The sequence below is a fragment of the Equus przewalskii genome, chromosome 17, assembly GCF_037783145.1.
Source record: "Equus przewalskii isolate Varuska chromosome 17, EquPr2, whole genome shotgun sequence".
Taxonomy (NCBI): Eukaryota; Metazoa; Chordata; class Mammalia; order Perissodactyla; family Equidae; genus Equus; species Equus przewalskii.
The window spans coordinates 48,708,588-48,726,088 of record NC_091847.1 but is presented as its reverse complement, the minus strand read 5'-3'; the positions used below and the strand labels follow the sequence as shown (position 1 = coordinate 48,726,088).

The 17,501-nt window shown below is 36.3% G+C and overlaps 1 protein-coding gene across 2 annotated transcripts in view; it reads right to left on the bottom strand.

Annotated features, from left to right (window-relative positions):
* Nucleotides 1-17,501, bottom strand: part of PPIG (peptidylprolyl isomerase G) — a 40,366-nt gene that overhangs the window by 16,521 nt on the left and 6,344 nt on the right. For both annotated transcript variants that reach the window (XM_008525175.2, XM_008525176.2), the window contains exons 2-7: nucleotides 8,364-8,411; nucleotides 7,974-8,051; nucleotides 7,805-7,879; nucleotides 7,287-7,394; nucleotides 6,596-6,640; nucleotides 4,538-4,625 (exon numbers count right to left, since the gene is read on the bottom strand). In XM_008525175.2, the coding sequence (XP_008523397.1) occupies nucleotides 4,538-4,625; nucleotides 6,596-6,640; nucleotides 7,287-7,394; nucleotides 7,805-7,879; nucleotides 7,974-8,034 (377 nt within the window). In that variant the 5' untranslated portion in view covers nucleotides 8,035-8,051; nucleotides 8,364-8,411. The remainder of the gene's footprint in view (nucleotides 1-4,537; nucleotides 4,626-6,595; nucleotides 6,641-7,286; nucleotides 7,395-7,804; nucleotides 7,880-7,973; nucleotides 8,052-8,363; nucleotides 8,412-17,501) is intronic.

The following is a 17,501-nucleotide window of genomic DNA, read 5'->3' as shown; positions in this document are numbered from 1 at the left end:
TTTTATGTGGGATGCCACCACAGCATGGCTTGATTTGTGGTGCTATGTCTGTGCCCAGGATCCTAAACCACGAACCCTGGGCTGCCAAAGCGGAGCATGCAAACTTAATCACTATGCCACCAGGCCAGCCCCCACAATAGTGCTTTTGAATCTTAACATTTTCAACAGTTAAAGCACAGGTTATATTCCGATAGCTCTAACACATGTTTTGTTGAACCTGAACAGAAATGGTTCATATAGTGTTTATAAATTTTTTAATTAGCTACCAACATTTAAAATTTTGGATACTTTTACATAAAAATCCAGATTTCAGACCTTTTAAGAACCCTGGAAGATGTGATACATTGCATGTATCAATAATTGCTCAGGCTGAGTATTCCTGTCTTTTTTAATACTGGGATTAATAGTTTAGTTTCTTGTCCTAGCAGGCTTTCTTGCTTAGGTTACTTGCTTAAGACTTGTAAGCCTTTGAGTTTGTTACCCCTGACAAAAAGTAAACTCCAGGTTGAAGAAAGAGATCTAGATTAAAACTTTGGACAAAGCCCAAAATAAGCAACAAGTCATTTTTTGCAAATGAAGCAATTTTTAAAAATCCATTTTCCCCCCTCCATTTCAACCTTAAAGCTTTGTAGTTAAGAAGGCCGCTAGGGGGCTGGCCCCATGGCCGAGTGGTTAAGTTTGCGCGCTCCACTGCAGGCGGCCCAGTGTTTCGTTGGTTCGAGTCCTGGGCGCGGACATGGCACTGCTCATCAAACCACGCTGAGGCGGCATCCCACATGCCACAACTAGGAGGACCCACAACGAAGAATATACAACTATGTACTGGGGGGCTTTGGGGAGAAAAAGGAAAAAAATAAAATCTAAAGAAAAAAAAAAGAAGGCTGCTTATTTGAATAGCAATGAAGACGTACTGGTACAACAGACTGAAGATAGGCATTGTATAAGATTTATTATTTTTAAAAAATCTTATCAAAAAAGGCATTAGAAATTTGGAAGAAGGGACACAACTTAAGCAACCTTTGGTTAAAGCACATACAATATGACTGAAAAAAATTCTAACATTTACATGTACTTTTAAAAGTTCACTTGACTTTAAAAAACTAACAACCTGGGGCCAGCCCCGTGGCGAGGGGTTAAGTTCACGCGCTCTGCTTTGTCAGCTCAGGGTTTCACCGGTTTGGGTCCTGGGCATGGACAACGCACCACTCACCAGGCCACGGTGAGGCGGCATCCCACATGCCACAACTAGAAGGACTCACAACTAAAGTATACAACTATGTACCAGGGGGATTTGGGGCGAAAAAGCAGAAAAAAAAAAAGATTGGCAACAGTTGTTAGCTCAGGTGCCGATCCTAAAAAGAAAAAACAAAAAAGCCCCTAACAACTCGTAATTGTTCTCTCACTGTAACAGCTATGTTCACTTGAACTTGCTAAAAGCACCTAGAAATGTAAAAACCTAGGCTTACTCCATATATGTATTTGTATTATATGTTACATTCAGTGTATACTGTATCCAGATACTCACTTCAGATTTCATATTTGCAAGTTTGCTTGCTCACTAGAATTTACTTGTAACGCCTAAACCAATACTTGCAGTGCTTTCATGGTCATTTTCAGATTGGTGAAAAAGTGTATTGATGAGGATGTGGAAAAACTGGAACTTTTGTACAGTGCTGGTGAGAATGTAAAATGATGCAGCCGCTGTGGAAAACAGTTTGGTGGTTCCTCAAAGAGCTAACCATACAATTACCATATGATCCAGCAATATACTCCACCTAGGTATATACCCAAAAGAAGTGAAAACAGAGACTCAACAACGTTCATTGCAGCATTATTCACACTGGCCAAAAGATTGGAGCAACCCAAATGTCCACCAACAGATGAATACAGATAAACAAAATGTGGTAAGTACATATAATGGAGCGATATTCAGCCATAAAAAGGAATGAAGTTCTGATACATGCTACAACACAGATGAACCTTGAAAATGTGTGAAGTGAAATAAGGCAGACACAAAAGGACAAATATTGTATGATTCTATTTATATAAGTAAATTCATAGAGACAGAAAGTAGAACAGGGTTTACCAGAGGCTGAAGTGGTTAGTCCCTGGGATAATGAAATAGTTTTGGAAATAGTAGTAATAGTTGCATAGCATTGTGAATATAATTAATACCATTGACTGTACACTAACAAATGCTTAAGATGGTAAATTTTCTATTATATGTTACCAGGATAAAAAAAATGTTTTTAAAGATTAAAAACTGAGGTTGTGCCCTTTAAAAAACAATAGAACACAGAAGAAGTAAAGAGCACTTATCTAGAAACGGAAAGAGGTAAGGAGAAATCAATACTTAGAGGGAAGTTTCTAAGAATATACATCAAGGATTACATGAACTTAACATAGGGGTTTTGGTTAGTATAGAAGGATTTTACTTAAAAAAGAGAAAATAAATGATAATACTCAGTGTTGTTGAGGATCTGGTGAAATTGGTACTTAAATACTGCTGATACTAGAGTAAACCTATACTTCCTTTTGGAAGTCAATGTGGCAATATATATGGAAAGGTTTAAAAATGTGTAAAAATTTCACTAAATAAACTTCTAGCAACTAATATGAAAGAAAGAAATAACAGTGCATCAAACAATAGGTACAAAAATCTTCACTGCAGCAGTTTGAAAAACAGGAAGCAAACCAAATGTTCAAAAATGAGATTAAATAAATAAAGCATAGTACATTCAAACAATGTATTAACATGCAGCTATTAAAATGTTGATATTTGTGACGTGCAAAGAGATTTATATATCTAAAAGTTGATTATAGAATATATGCAACACTCTACCTACATTTTTACTGCATACAAAGATGCTTTGAGATGGCATTGTTTTTCTTCTTTTTATCTGTGTGCTCTAATTTTCCGACAACACACATGATCTAAGTTGTTTTCATTTAAAAAATCAGAAAGATCCATATATAGGTAATCAGTTGAATAAAATATATACACACAATAGAGTACTATGTAGCATTAAAAAAGAATGAGAAAGATCTTTATGAACTGATATGGAGTGATTTCTATCACTCCATATTAAGTGGAGAGAAAAACATTATACATAGTATGCTATCTATTGTGTAAGATAACAGGGAGAATAAGGAAATATACATCTATCTGTGCCTATGTTTGCAAAAAGAAATACAGGAAGATAAACCAGAAACTAATAGGGATGGTTACTAATATGGATGGGTGGGAATGGGGGGAAAGATAGGGGAATGGGGATGGAGTGAAGGGTTAGGCAGGAGTGATACTTCAAGGGTATTCCTTTTGCTTTGACTGTGGAATCATGTTAATGTTTTATAAACTTAAAAAAAGCAAAAACAAATCAAAACAATACGGTGAGGAGAACAAATGAAATATAATCAAAACATATGAACCTAACATATTTTGAGTCACAAAATTCACACCAATAAGTACTAATCCAAGTCACTTTAAATGTGGTATTTTAACTACATATCCTCAGTCTAAAAACACAAATAGCTATAAACAATCAGTGAACTCCAGTTAGTAGGTTATTTTTCACAGTGGTAGAGGACAGCACTTTTTATTCTAAGATTCAGCAAATGAGTACAAATTTTAAAGATAATGGGAGCACCAAATTTCTCACTGTTAAAGAAGGGAGTTACAAACATGGAATAGGAAAACACTAGAATAATCCACAAGGTGCTGACCGATTAAGTTCTTCTGAGACCAAGAGAGTTTAAGGCTATTGAAGAGAAGGGTAAATCTATACCCCCATGGGACATGATAAAAAAACGTGCACTGCTAACAAGAGCCCCTGGTCATAATTCTTTTGTAGTCAAAACTGGAAAACATTAGCAGTATTGACTTTGGGGGTTATAAACAAATTCTAATCACTAGGCAAATTCACAAATACAGAATCCTTGAATAAGGAGGATCAATTGTATTTTACTCTTTGTAATTAAGTAATTTATGGAGAGAAACTCTATGTAAATATCCTGTTCCTTCTTAAACTTGCCCTCCAAATTTACAATCCATGAGTAAATCTTTCCTGAATCAATTATTACTGAGATGACTGCAAAATGGTGACTTTTTTAACTCTATTATTCCTTTTACATTTATTAGTTGACATTCTACTCAGGAACAGCTTCTCCTTCTCTCATTATTGATTAATTTAGTATTTATATCTCCGTGGAATCCTGGATTTCTATTTTATGTGATAATCTGATACTATCATTATTTATTTTGATGCTCAAATTGTCCTAATGTGGGGAGTGGGAACCCCACCCCTTCAAGTGGGCTCCTGTGCCCTCTTGACAAGTCTTCATAATTTGAAAACTTCAGCAGTACAGTTCAACTCCCCTTTCAAAAATTTCCCCCTCCAGCAATTCTTTGTTCTCCCTCCTTCAAAAATTCTCCCCCTTACAGATCCCTCTCCTACTTGTCAGTGATTAATGGCAGGCAAAAAGAGAAACCACACACCAAAAAAGGGACATTTTAAATCATCAGATCATAACTACTTACATGAAGAACTGTGAACCATTTGTATCCTTCCCCCTGTTGGCCATTGACAAGAGAAATTCTTTGTTGTGTTTAACAGCAAAACTCTCATCTGCAGAGAAGCAAAGTTTTTAGTTACATTATAGGCATAACCTCCCAAAAAATTCATTTTTACTCCTCTTCAGATCTTGTGTTTATGTCAAGTGTTCTTTAGGTCCAGGCAAAATTTAGATAAAATTCAAGTTACAAGAATAGAGAATCAAATATTAACGAATTCCGTCTCCTATCGTTTTGGGTTAAAATATTTCTAATTTTCAATCCTTTGCTATAAAATCTAACCTCCTTTCTTTCCATTTCCGTTTGTCATTTACATGGTTTTTTTGGGGAAAAGACAATACAACTTTGCTTGCTTATTTAAACAAAAGATGAAACTCTCCTTAAAAAGCAAGAGAAAGATGCAGCACTATTCACAATAGCCAAGACATGGAAACAACCCAAGTGCCCATCGACCGATGACTGAATAAAGAAGATGTGGTATATATATACACAATGGAATACTATTCAGCCATAAAAAAAGACAAAAATCAGGGGCTGGCCCCGTGGCCGAGTGGTTAAGTCTGTGCGCTCCGCTGCAGGCGGCCCAGTGTTTTGTTGGTTCGAATCCTGGGCACGGACATGGCACTGCTCATCAAACCACGCTGAGGCAGCGTCCCACATGCTACAACTAGAAGGATCCACAACGAAGAATATACAACTATGTACTGGGGGGCTTTGGGGAGAAAAAGGAAAAAATAAAATCTTAAAAAAAAAAAAAAAGACAAAAATCATCCCATCTGCCAGAACATGGATGGACCTAGAGGGAATTATGCTAAGCGAAATAAAGCAGACTGAGAAAGACAAACACTGTATGATTTCACTCCTATGTGGAATATAAACAAACACATGGACAAAGAGAACAGTTCAGTGGTTACCAGGGGAAGGGGAGTGGGGGGTGAGGAGAGGGGGTGAAGGGGAGCACTTATATGATTGCAGTCAAGAAATAATGTACAACTGAAATCTCACAATGATGTAAACTATTATGAACTCAACTGAAAAAAAAAAAGCAGGAGAAAGCATCCAAATATTTCATGTGTTTCATTTCTGACCACAAAAAAAGCACATATAATCTTCTGAGCACAGAGAGGCACTCGTTAACAATCTTGATCACAGTGTCACTTACTGCAAAGAGAGCAGCTTGCCTTCCAATCTTGGATTCGAATATGAGAACAAAGCAAGTGGAATGTGAGACAAAATTTCACTGAATCCCAAAAGTAAAAGGTGGGAAATACGAAATTATGTCGACATTCATATGTTTATGGTCTTTCAAATAATCTTCACATCAATAAAAAATTCCAGAGAGGGGCCAGCCTGGTGGTGCAGCAGTTAAGTTTGCACATTCCGCTTCAGCAGCCCAGGGTTTGCCAGTTTGGATCCCAGGTGTGGACCTAGGCACCGCTTGTCAAGCCATGCTGTGGTAGGCGTCCCACATATAAAGCAGAGGAAGATGGGCATGGATGTTAGCTCAGGGCCAGTCTTGCTCAGCAAAAAGAGAAGGACTGGCAGCAGATGTTAGCTCACAGCTAATCTTTCTCAAAAAAAAAAAAATTCCAGAGAAAAAACTTAAATTTGGGAAAAACATTACTATAGCCAAACAGAGTATCAAAGAGATTTTTAAAAAATCCTCATAGAAAAATGGACTAAAACTGTGGATACCGTTACTAAGAAATACTGCTGAATCTCTTTTAATAAAGATTAAGATCAAGCTATGGAAGTTCCTATTCTAGTACTATAATGCTAAGAGTTTATTATAGATCATTGAAACTCTTCATATATGATGTACAAGTGTCCTAAACACAAAAAAATCCTACCTCTATAAAGTCTATCACATAAAATCTTTCACAAAAAAATTAACCTCCCGATTAGCTGAAGGTAGTTGGATATTAGTATACTGTTTAATGAATAGCCTTATCTGTTCAACAGAGAAAAATCAAATGAATAAAATAGAAAACATTAAAAACACAATTTAAATGCGAACATTCTTACCTTCAAAAAATCCTCCATAAATAGATTCCCCTCCTCGACCATTTCCTAAGAATGAAAAACATGGACTCTTAGAACTCTCAAGACAGTAAGCTCCTTTAAGGTGCTACCTAAACAAAATGCTTGTAACAAGGTAGGTGCTCGAATGACTACAAATCAATACTCAAAGGGTCACAGCACTTCATAAATATATTAATTTAAAGTCAAATTACTTTCTTTCCCCCGTGATAGAATAGTAAGAATGCAGCAAAGGGTGTAAAAAAGAATGTTCAGATTCTAATGATCATGCAGGTAGAAGACAAAAATTACTGTTATTTTTTCAAAGCGTCTTTGATAATAGTTTTGAAGTTTTTACAATAAAAAAGGATGGGTAAAAACTATATCATAGTTAAGGATTACCAATTGAGAGAAAATCAAACACATACACTGCTAAGAGATGAATACAGTGTTTTTTTGTTTTTTATTCAGAAGCAAATTTCCGAAATTAATTCATGCATCGAAGGTGGAATTATTTCCTTTGTGCTTCTTTCTTTAATCTGTTTCCATGAGAACTCCTAATCGCTTGACCGAAGACTAAGCGGAGTGAGAAGAAAACTAGACTAGCATTCGTAAAGATTTGTTTAACTCTGAGATCTATGATATTTAACAAAGAATAGAAATATACGATTTTCTTTTGTGGGAATCAAAGTCTTACCTTCACTGAAGTCACCACCTTGAACCATAAAATCTTTGACAACTCTGTGAAAGAGACAACTCTTATAATGTAATGGCTTCTGAGTTGATTTCCCTGTCCCCTTTTCACCTACAGAGAAGAAAAATTAGTAGGCCATTTAGTAGAAAGGAAATCCAGGAAGTACTATTAAAGCAAAATTAATGAAAGCTTTTGCTTTGTAAAATATACCTCTCTTGAACTGTAAAGACTTCTTTAAATAAAATTTTCACTCCCCTCAGGAATTTTTTTAAAAATTAATTTTAAAATCACCCATAGTTTTCTGGAGAGTGTAGAAATGTAGACATCAATCTCAGATAAAAGTCTCATTACAACTAATATTTCTAAGAATTACTTTCACATTGTAGTCAATGCTGCATAATCTGCATGTTAAGAGAAGGAAGTAATATGCATGAAGAAATCTAAAATATGTTAAATAAAAAATTAAAGCAAGCCATAGTTAAATGAGACTACAATTAGGGCAACTGAAAATGTCAACAAACCTGTACAAAGACAACGGAAGTTCTCGCATGTTTTGGGGCACACATCAGAAAATAATTCAAACACAACTCTTCCAGCTGAAAAAGAAGGTAGTTGGTTTAAACTTCTCTACTAATTCAAAATATTAAGTACTCATTTATAAATGTTAAATAGGAACATTAATTTTCTTACCAGGTTGATTATTAATGGCGATGTCAAAAAAACATCTTGGACGCTGAACCTTTATTCCCATGGCTCCAATACTTCAACCTAGGAGTAAAACACAGTTTCAGACAAACACCTAAAAGAGCAGAGATTTTCATAAATTTCTGGAAAAAAAAAAAAATTCTGTGGAGCATAAACCAGAAATGTAGTTTGAATTTGCTGTGATATATACTTCCATGACATAAATCAAATTATTTTCTTTTAGAGATTAGACTGCATTTTGTGAGGTAATTCAAAAAGAAAAGGCTCAGCCATCATACAATAAAATTTCTCTTTTAACAACTAAATGTAGATTGCCACCCCAAACAGAAAACTGCATTAAGTCTGTACGACTGGTGAACTCAACAGGAAGATTACCTTTAAAGACAAAAAAATCAGGGACAAATTGATCCAATCCTTTCACTCCTAGAAAACAAAAATGAGAGTTTTGATTAAAATGGTGGAATTTTAAAAAGAAAAATGTGTACACTTTACCCAGTTTCCTCCAATGGTAACATTTTAAAAAACTGTAGCATAATAGCACACCCATAGCATAAAAAAGGCTAACAATGCTGATACAATCCACTCATCCTATTCACCTTCCTCCAGTTTTACTCGACTCATTTCTGTGCATTTATTTAGTTCTACACAATTTTATCACACATGTGGGTTCATGTATCTATCACCAGCCCTTATCAATTTTAGACACCCCACAAACCACAAATCAGAACACTCAACAAAATAAAGGAAGACTCTGCCCAAATTACCAACTCCTTTGCCCAAATTACCAATAATTTGAAAAATACCATTTTCTCATATCTTCCTCCATTTTTTTATTTCTAACAGATATAATGGATATTAGAATTTGTTTCACATGAAACAAAGCAAAAAAGGTATTTTCAATCCTTCAGTAGACTATAACTTTAGGAAGTTAAACGCCCTAAAAACAAACAAACAAAAAATTCAGCAATTTTCATATCCTGCTAAGTTTGTTGCATTTTTACTTGTATAGAATTCCAATTCCTACACATGTGAAACTGAGAATACGTGAAATCCATAAATCTGAGGGAACTATCCAATCTTAAGAAAAACATTAAATTACTCCTCAGTACCTCAGATATTATCCTTTATCTCTTAAATAATTTTTGTAGGCCCTCTTAAATTCTCTACTTTTTGGAATAGAGGAAGTTTAATGATTTATTTTCCTCCAAAAAACTTCTACAGCTATTTGTTTAACTACAATATCCCAGGTGGAGATTTCTATTTTTACAAATGAGTATGGTATTGCCTCAAACATACCCAACTGTTTAGGATCACAGTTAATTTCCTACATACAGTGTCTTGAAAACAACCTAAATTTGAAGACCAAGCAAAAGTTATGAGCTCAGAAAAGTCCCTAATTACTCTTCAACTTTCAGACACAATCTGACGAATTTCCAACTTTCTCAATTCTAAGGGACAATGTAAACAATCCTATAGTCTGGGACTTTGAAATTGCAATGAACACCACCATTAATTTATGCCATTAGGAGCACAAGTGGGAGCTATTAGGATAGAGGTTGTTTTTTGATCTGAGCACTGCTTACATGAGTAAGTCCACTTTGGGAAAACGTCAAGCTACACTTAGAATTTGTCTACAGTAGTCCCCACTGACTCCCAGGTCTGCTTTCTGTGGTTTCAGTTACCTGAGGTCAATCGTGGTCCAAAAATATAAAATGGAAAATTCCAGAAATAAACACTTTATAAGTTTTAAATTGGGCGCCATTCTGAGTAATGAAATCTCAGCCATCCCTCTTTGTTCCACCCAGGATGTGAATCGTTTCACTGTCCAGCATATCCGCAGTGTCTATTTGCCCATTAGTCACTTAGTAGCCCTCTTGGTTACCAGATCAACTGTTGCAGTATCACAGTGTCTGTGTTCAAGTAACCCTTATTTTAGTTAATAATGGCCCCAAAGCCAAATTTATTATTAGTTATTGCTGTTAATCTCTTACTGTGCCTAATTTATAAATTAAACTTTATCATACGTATGTACGTATAGGAAAAAAGTATATACAGAGGTTGGTATTATCTGAGATTTCAGGCATCCAGTGGGAGTCTTGGAATGTATCCCCCACGGATAAGGGGGGACTACTGTACTTTTTGGTATGCTATGTTATATTTCAATAAAAGTTTACTGTATTAAAAGTAATAACTAAAACAAAACTCTATTTCTCTACCCCAAATCTCTCAAAACTCAGTAAACATTATCACTGTCCAACCCAGCAGCTAAGGCAGAAAACTTGGAGTCCACCTTTGGGTCCACTCTCCTTTATAGCCCATTATCCAAGCCATTAGAAAGTTAGTTTTATACTACTTTCAAAAATTATCCCAAATGCTCTATCTTTACCCCTATCATTTCTTATCTGGACCACTGCAATAGGCTCCTAGCTGGTTTCTCTTCTTTTACTCTTAGTCCTGTACTTTTTTTTTTGGTGAGGAGGATTGGCCCTGAGCTAACATCTCCTGCCAATCTTCCTCTTTTTGCTTGAGGAAGATTGTCACTGAGCTAACATCTGTGCCAATCTTCCTCCCTTTTGTATACGGGATGGCGCCTCATCATGGCTTGATGAGAGATGTGTAGGTCCACAGCCAGGATGCAAACCTGTAAACCCCAGGCTGCCGAAGCAGAGCGTGTGAACCCAACCACTATGCCACTGACTGGCCGCTGTACTGTCTATTCCTCACAGAACAATCAGAATGGAGTGATTCTTTAAGAGCTCAGGGGCCGGCTCTGTGGCCGAGTGGTTAAGTTCGCGCGCTTCGCTGCTGTGGCCCAGGGTTCGGATCCTGGGCACAGACATGGCACCGCTCATCAGGCCACCTTGAGGCGGTGTCCCACATTCCACAACTAGAAGGACGTGCAACTAAGATATACAACTGTGTACAGGGGGGGTTTGGGGAGATAAAGCAGAAAAAGAAAAAAAAAAGATTGGCAACTATTGTTAGCCCAGGTGCCAATCTTTGGGGAAAAGAAAAAAAAAGAGCTCAAACCTTATCACATCATTCCTCTGCCTAGTATTTTCCAATGTCTTACTATCACATTTAATCAAAATGTCTTACCATGGATTTTAAGATTGTAAACTAGCACGGTCCAATAGAAATGAGACACATACGTAGTTTTAAGTTTTTTAGTAGCCACATTTTAAAAAATAAAAATAGGTTAATTTTAATAATATCTGTTATTTAACTCAGTATGTCCAAAATATTATTTCAACATATAATCAACAAAAAATGTTATTAATGAGCTATTTCACATTCTTTTTTTGGTACTAAGTTTTAGAAATCCAGTGTTTATCAAATCAGACTAGTCATATTCCAAGTGCTCAATAAATAACCATCTGTGGCTCATGGCTATTGTACTGAACAGCATGGCTCTAAATACTTTAGCGCCCGCTGACTTCTACAACTTCATTTCACATTCTCCTCAACTTTGCTTCAGCCACACTGGTGTTCCTGCTCTTCAAACATCCCGAGGCCTATTCCCTTGTTAGGTCTTTTAAATTTGCTGCTCCCTCTGTATCGAATGCTCTCACCTCAGATCTTCACATGGTTCATTCCCTCACTTAATTTAAATCACTGCTCAAGTATCACCTCCTCACAGAAACCATCCCTCACTAGTATATTGAAAGGAGCAGCCCCTGTCCTCCAACACTTATATCCCCTTACACTGCTTTATTTTTCTTCCCAGCATCTACTGCTACTTGTTATTTTATTATAAATTCAAGTTTTTCTATCTATTCCTTTTTCTAGAGGATAAGCTCCATGATAGGACAGATCTTCTTGCTTCCCTCTTAATTCTTAGTGCCTCAACCAGTGCTTGGCTATGGCAGGAAACCAATTTTAATAAATGAATTAATTATACACGAAAGGATAGGCATGCGTGAGAATACTTTTTTGCAACACTGTAATAACAACAACAAAAAGGAAACACCCAAAATGTCCCATGATGAAAGAACAGCTGAACAAATTATGGTATATACATGCTATTTAATATTATACAGCAGTTTGAAAAGTCTTTACATACACTATCCGAAAAATCTATTTTGTTGAAAAACTTTTTTAAAAAGCCAGTTGTATAGGCTGGCCTGGTGGTGCAGTGGTTAAGTTCACACGTTCCACTTTGGAGGCCCGCAGTTCACTGGCTGGGCTCCTGGGTGCAGACATGGTCCCGCCTGGCAAGCCACGCTGTGGTAGGCGTCCCACATATAAAGTAGAGGAAGATGGGCATGGATGTTAGCTCAGGGCCAGTCTCCCTCAGCAAAAAGAGGAGCATTGGCAGCAGATGTTAGTTCAGAGCTAATCTTCCTCAAAAAAAAAAAAAAAAAAAAAGACAGTTGCACATTAAGTATTCTATTTACACCCTAAAATAATACTTTGTTTCTACAGATAAAGAGAAAGGTCTTAAGAGATCCATACAAAAATTCCTAATGGTACTCTGCAGAGGAGACTGGGAGTAGGGATGGAAGTCAATGGGGGTCTTTAGTTTTACTATAAAGTTTGAATTTTTGCAATGAGAATATATTCATGTATTAGTTTCTCAATTGAAAATTAATAAAATTTAAAGCTATACCTGCATAGTAAAATAAAGTAGTAGGAAATACACAAAAATGTTAAAAGTCTATCTCTAAGTGAAAGGGTGACAGGTGACTTTTTTTTTTGTCTCCCCAAAGCCACAGTACATAGTTGTATATTCTAGCTATAAGTCCTTCTAATTCTTCTATGTGAGCTGCCACCACAGCATGGCTACTGACAGACGGGTGGTGTGGTTCCATGCCCAGGAACTGAACCTGGGCTGCCAAAGCAGACTGTCCAAACTTTAACCACTACGCCATCAAGCCCAGCTCATGGGTGAGTTTTTTTTCAAAGATTTTATTTTTTTCCTTTTTCTCACCAAAGCCCCCAGGTACATAGTTGTATATTCTTAGTTGTGGGTCCTTCCAGTTGTGGTATGTGAGACACCATCTCAGCATGACTCGATGAGTGGTGCCATGTCCGTGCCCAGGATTTGAACCGACAAAACCCTGGGCCGCCTGCAGTGGAGCAAGAGAACTTAACCACTCAGCCACGGGGCCAGGCCTCATGGGTGATTTTTGATTTTAGTTTTTTCATTTCCCAAGTTGTCTACAACAAATACAGACCTGTAAAAGAAACTCTTCAAAAGAGCACACAAGTCAATCTATATTTTTTTTTTTTTTGGGAATATTAGCCCTGAGCTTACTACTGCCAATCCTCCTCTTTTTGCTGAGGAAGACTGGCCCTGAGCTAACATCCATAACCATCTTCCTCTACTTTATATGTGGGACGCCTACTACAGCATGGCTTTTGCCAAGCGATGCCATGTCCACACCCAGGATCCAAACCGGTGAACCCTGGGTCGCTGAGAAGTGCAACGTGCAAACTTAACCCCTGTGCCACCGGGCCGGCCCTTAATATATTTTTTAAGTGTCTCACTTTCATGATAACTACTGCTGTTTAACATTTAAGTTGAGAAGATCTTAGAGAATCATTTTTCTTCTCACAAAACTGTGCACCCCTACAACTGGAAAACAGGAAACACCTGTGAATATCTATCTACCCTCTAGATATCAGTAAACTTTTCATGTTCACTAATAATTAAATAAATAATGGAGATAAACAATTTTGATCTCCTCATGAAAGAATTTATTATTTCTATTTATCAAAGAGAAATTAGAAAGCAGGAAATTGAAGAAAATATTTTCAACAAACATGATGTATACATTTTCTTACTGCAGTATAGTGCTTAGGCATGGGTGCACTAGGACAATTCTTTGCTGAATAGGACCGCCATACTCTTTGCAGAACATTAAGCACCCTTGGTCCTGACTGTATCAGTCCATGTGACAACCAAAAAAACATCTCACTGTCCCTCCACCCCTACCTTTGGGAGCCACTACTATAGGGTCCATGTACCTAACAACTAAAAGCACAAAGGCCACCCAAAGGAATATAGACAATTCACAAAAAGTAAAATTAAAAATATAAACAGCATGAACAATTTTGCTAAGCAACTTGGCATTACAGACCAAGAACTCTGAATATATTCATATTCATTCTAACCCTTAACACTTTAGTAATTCATCTCTTGGAATCTCTCTAAAAGTAACCATTTTAAATAAAATATTATTTGGTTTTGGTTTTATAATAGTGAGTAATTAGAGACAACCTAGGTGTTCAAAACAACAGTTAAGTAAATTAGGAAATGTTCATATGATGGACTATTACACTGCCTAGGAAAATACAGATTTTTATATGTAACATGGAAAAAAATGTTTGTTAAATGAAAAAAGATACCACTATTATATGGTTAAAAGGATTTTAAGTATAAAAAGTTCATATATACTGTCACTACAGCAGTTTTTATAACAGTAAATAAAAAAACAGCCATACAGTAATAGAAATTGATTAAGTGATACTCTCATGAAATGGTTGGTATTCATCTAGCCATTGGAAATCATATTCTTACATGTTAAAATTACAAAGATAACATTTTTTCCCTATTATATTGACAAAAAATATATATACATATTGATCTTCTCATACACTGTTGTTGCTAGTAAAAGGGTAAACTGATGCAATCCTTTGTCAATCTGACAACACACAATATTACAAATGCATTAAATACTCTTGGACTCAGTAACCCCTCTTGTAGGAATTTATTTTATATATATCTTATCCATTTGCAAAATAAGGTATGTAGAAGGTTATTCAAGGCACCATTGTTTATAGTAGTTAGAAGACTGTAAACCTAAATGTCCATAAAGGAGGGCTAGGTTACATATTACATCCATACAATGTACAAAAAAGAATAAGGAAGCGGTTCATGTACTACTATTTCTAAAACACTTCATTAAGTTGAAAAAAAGGGCAAGATATAGAAATGTGTATGATATGCTTTCTTTCTTTCTTTTTCTTTTTTGAGGAAGATTAGCCCTGAGCTAACATCTGCCGCCAATCCTCTTTTTGGTGAGGAAGACTGGCCCTGAGCTAACATCCCTGCCCATCTTCCTCTACTTTATATGTAAGACACCTATGACAGCACAGCTTGACAAGCAGTGCCATGTCTACACTTGGGATCCGAACCGGTGAAGCCCAGGCTGCCGAAGCGGAATGTGCGAACTTAACCACTGCGCCACCTGGCCGGCCCCTTTTTGTATATTTTTAAAAGATGTGAAAAGTAAAAAGAGCATGTGTTTGCTTGTCTAATACAGAGGCATCTGGCGGGAGAAGAAATGGGTAGCTGGGGAAGTTGCGTAAGAAGATTTGTTTACTGTATAACCTTCTACACTTTTCAGTTTTATACCACATGACTACATTATTATTAAAAATTCTAAAAATTAATAAAACTGAAAAAGAAAAATTATCAAAGACTACTCATGGATGAAAAGGATATTCATAATATACTCAACGAAAAAAGCACATTGGTAAGTACTGTCTATAAGATCCCAATTTTACAAATCAGATGCACATTTTAAAAAGATAGGAAATGAGGGGCCAGCCTGGTGTCACAGCAGTTAAGTTTGCCAGTTCTGCTTCAGCAGCCTGAGTTTCGCCAGTTTGGATCCCGGGTGCGGATCTACACACTGCTTGCCAAGCCATGCTGTGGCAGGTGTCCCACATATAAAGTAGAGGAAGATGGGCACAGATGTTAGCTCAGGGCCAGTCTTCCTCAGCAAAAACAGAGGAGGATTGGTGGCAGATGATAGCTCAGGGCTGATATTCCTCAAAAAAAAAAAAAAAAAAAAGAATAAAAAAATTAAAAATAAATAAATAAAAAGATAGGAAATTAACTCACTATGTTGAAGAGATAACTGTACTATGTTTGTTGTAGTATTATTTACAATAGCCAAGATATGGAGACAATCTAAGAGTCTAACAATAGACGAATGGACAGAGAAAATGTGACATACATATAGATAGATAGATAGATAGATAGATACACACATACACAATGGAATACTATTCAGCCAAAAAAAGGAAGGAAATCCTGCCATTTGTGACAATATCAATGGAGGTTGTGGCATTAAGCTAAGTGAAATAAGTCAGACAGAGAAAGACAAATACTGTATGATCTCAGTTATATGTGCAATCTAAAAAAAAAAAAACCCTAACTCATAGAAAGAGATCAGACTCGGGGGCTGGCCCCGTGGCCGAGTGGTTAAGTTCGCGCGCTCCGCTGCAGGCGGCCCAGTGTTTCGTTGGTTCGAATCCTGGGCGCGGACATGGCACTGCTCATCAGACCACGCTGAGGCAGCGTCCCACATGCCACAACTAGAAGACCAACGAAGAATACACAACTATGTACCGGAGGGCTTTGGGGAGAAAAAGAAAAAAATAAAATCTTTAAAAAAAAAAAAAAAAAAAAAGAGATCAGACTCATGGTTACCAGAGGCTGAGGTTAGGGGGAGGAGGAATTGAATGAAGGTAGTCAAAAGGCATAAACCTCCAGTTATAAGATAAATAAGTACAGGGGATGTAACGCACAACGAGATGACTATAGTTAACATTGCCATATGGTATATCTGAAAGTTGCTAAGAGAATACATCCTAAAAGTTTTCATCACAGGGAAAAAAACATTATTTTCCCTGACATCTATATGAGATGATGGATGTTAACTAAACTTATTGTGGTAATCATTTCACGATGTATGTAAGTCAAATCATTAAGCTGTACACTTGAGATGTATGCAGTGCTGTATGTCAATTATATCTCAATAAAACAGAAAGAAAAAAGGTAGGATTTACACCAAAACATTAACATTGATTATAAATTATGCAGCATTATTTACAACAGTCAAGACATGGAAACAATCTAAATGTCCATCAATGGATGAATGGATAAAGAAAATGTGACTGACATACACACACACACAGCCCACCACATATCACAAAATGGAATATTATTCAGCCATAAAAAAGGAGGATATCCTACTACTTGTGACAACATGGATGGACCTTGGGGGCATTATGCTAAGTGAAATAAGTCAGAGAAAGACAAATACCATATGATATCACTTACATGTGGAATCTTAAAAAACAAACACCCTGAACTCATAAAGTCCTGAGGATGTAATGTACATCATGGTGACTAGTTCATAATACTGTACTGTATATTTGAAGTTGCTAAGACAGAAAATCTTAAAAGTTCTCATCAAAAGAAAAAAAACTGTAACAATGTGAGGTGATGTATGTTGACTAGACTTACTGTGATGATCATTTAGATACATATATATATTTTTAGTAACACATAATCAAAAGCAAACTAGTCAATAAAACAAAAAATGGTTAAATTATGGCCTCTGGTTGAACAAAAAAATGTTACAGCTGTTAAAGCAATGCTTACAAAGATCAATAATTTGAAAAATGCTCATAATTTGTTAAAAGTAAAAGTAAACAGTATATGCTATATCATTATAATCATATAAACTACTAACCCTCAAATTCAAGGATTTACAA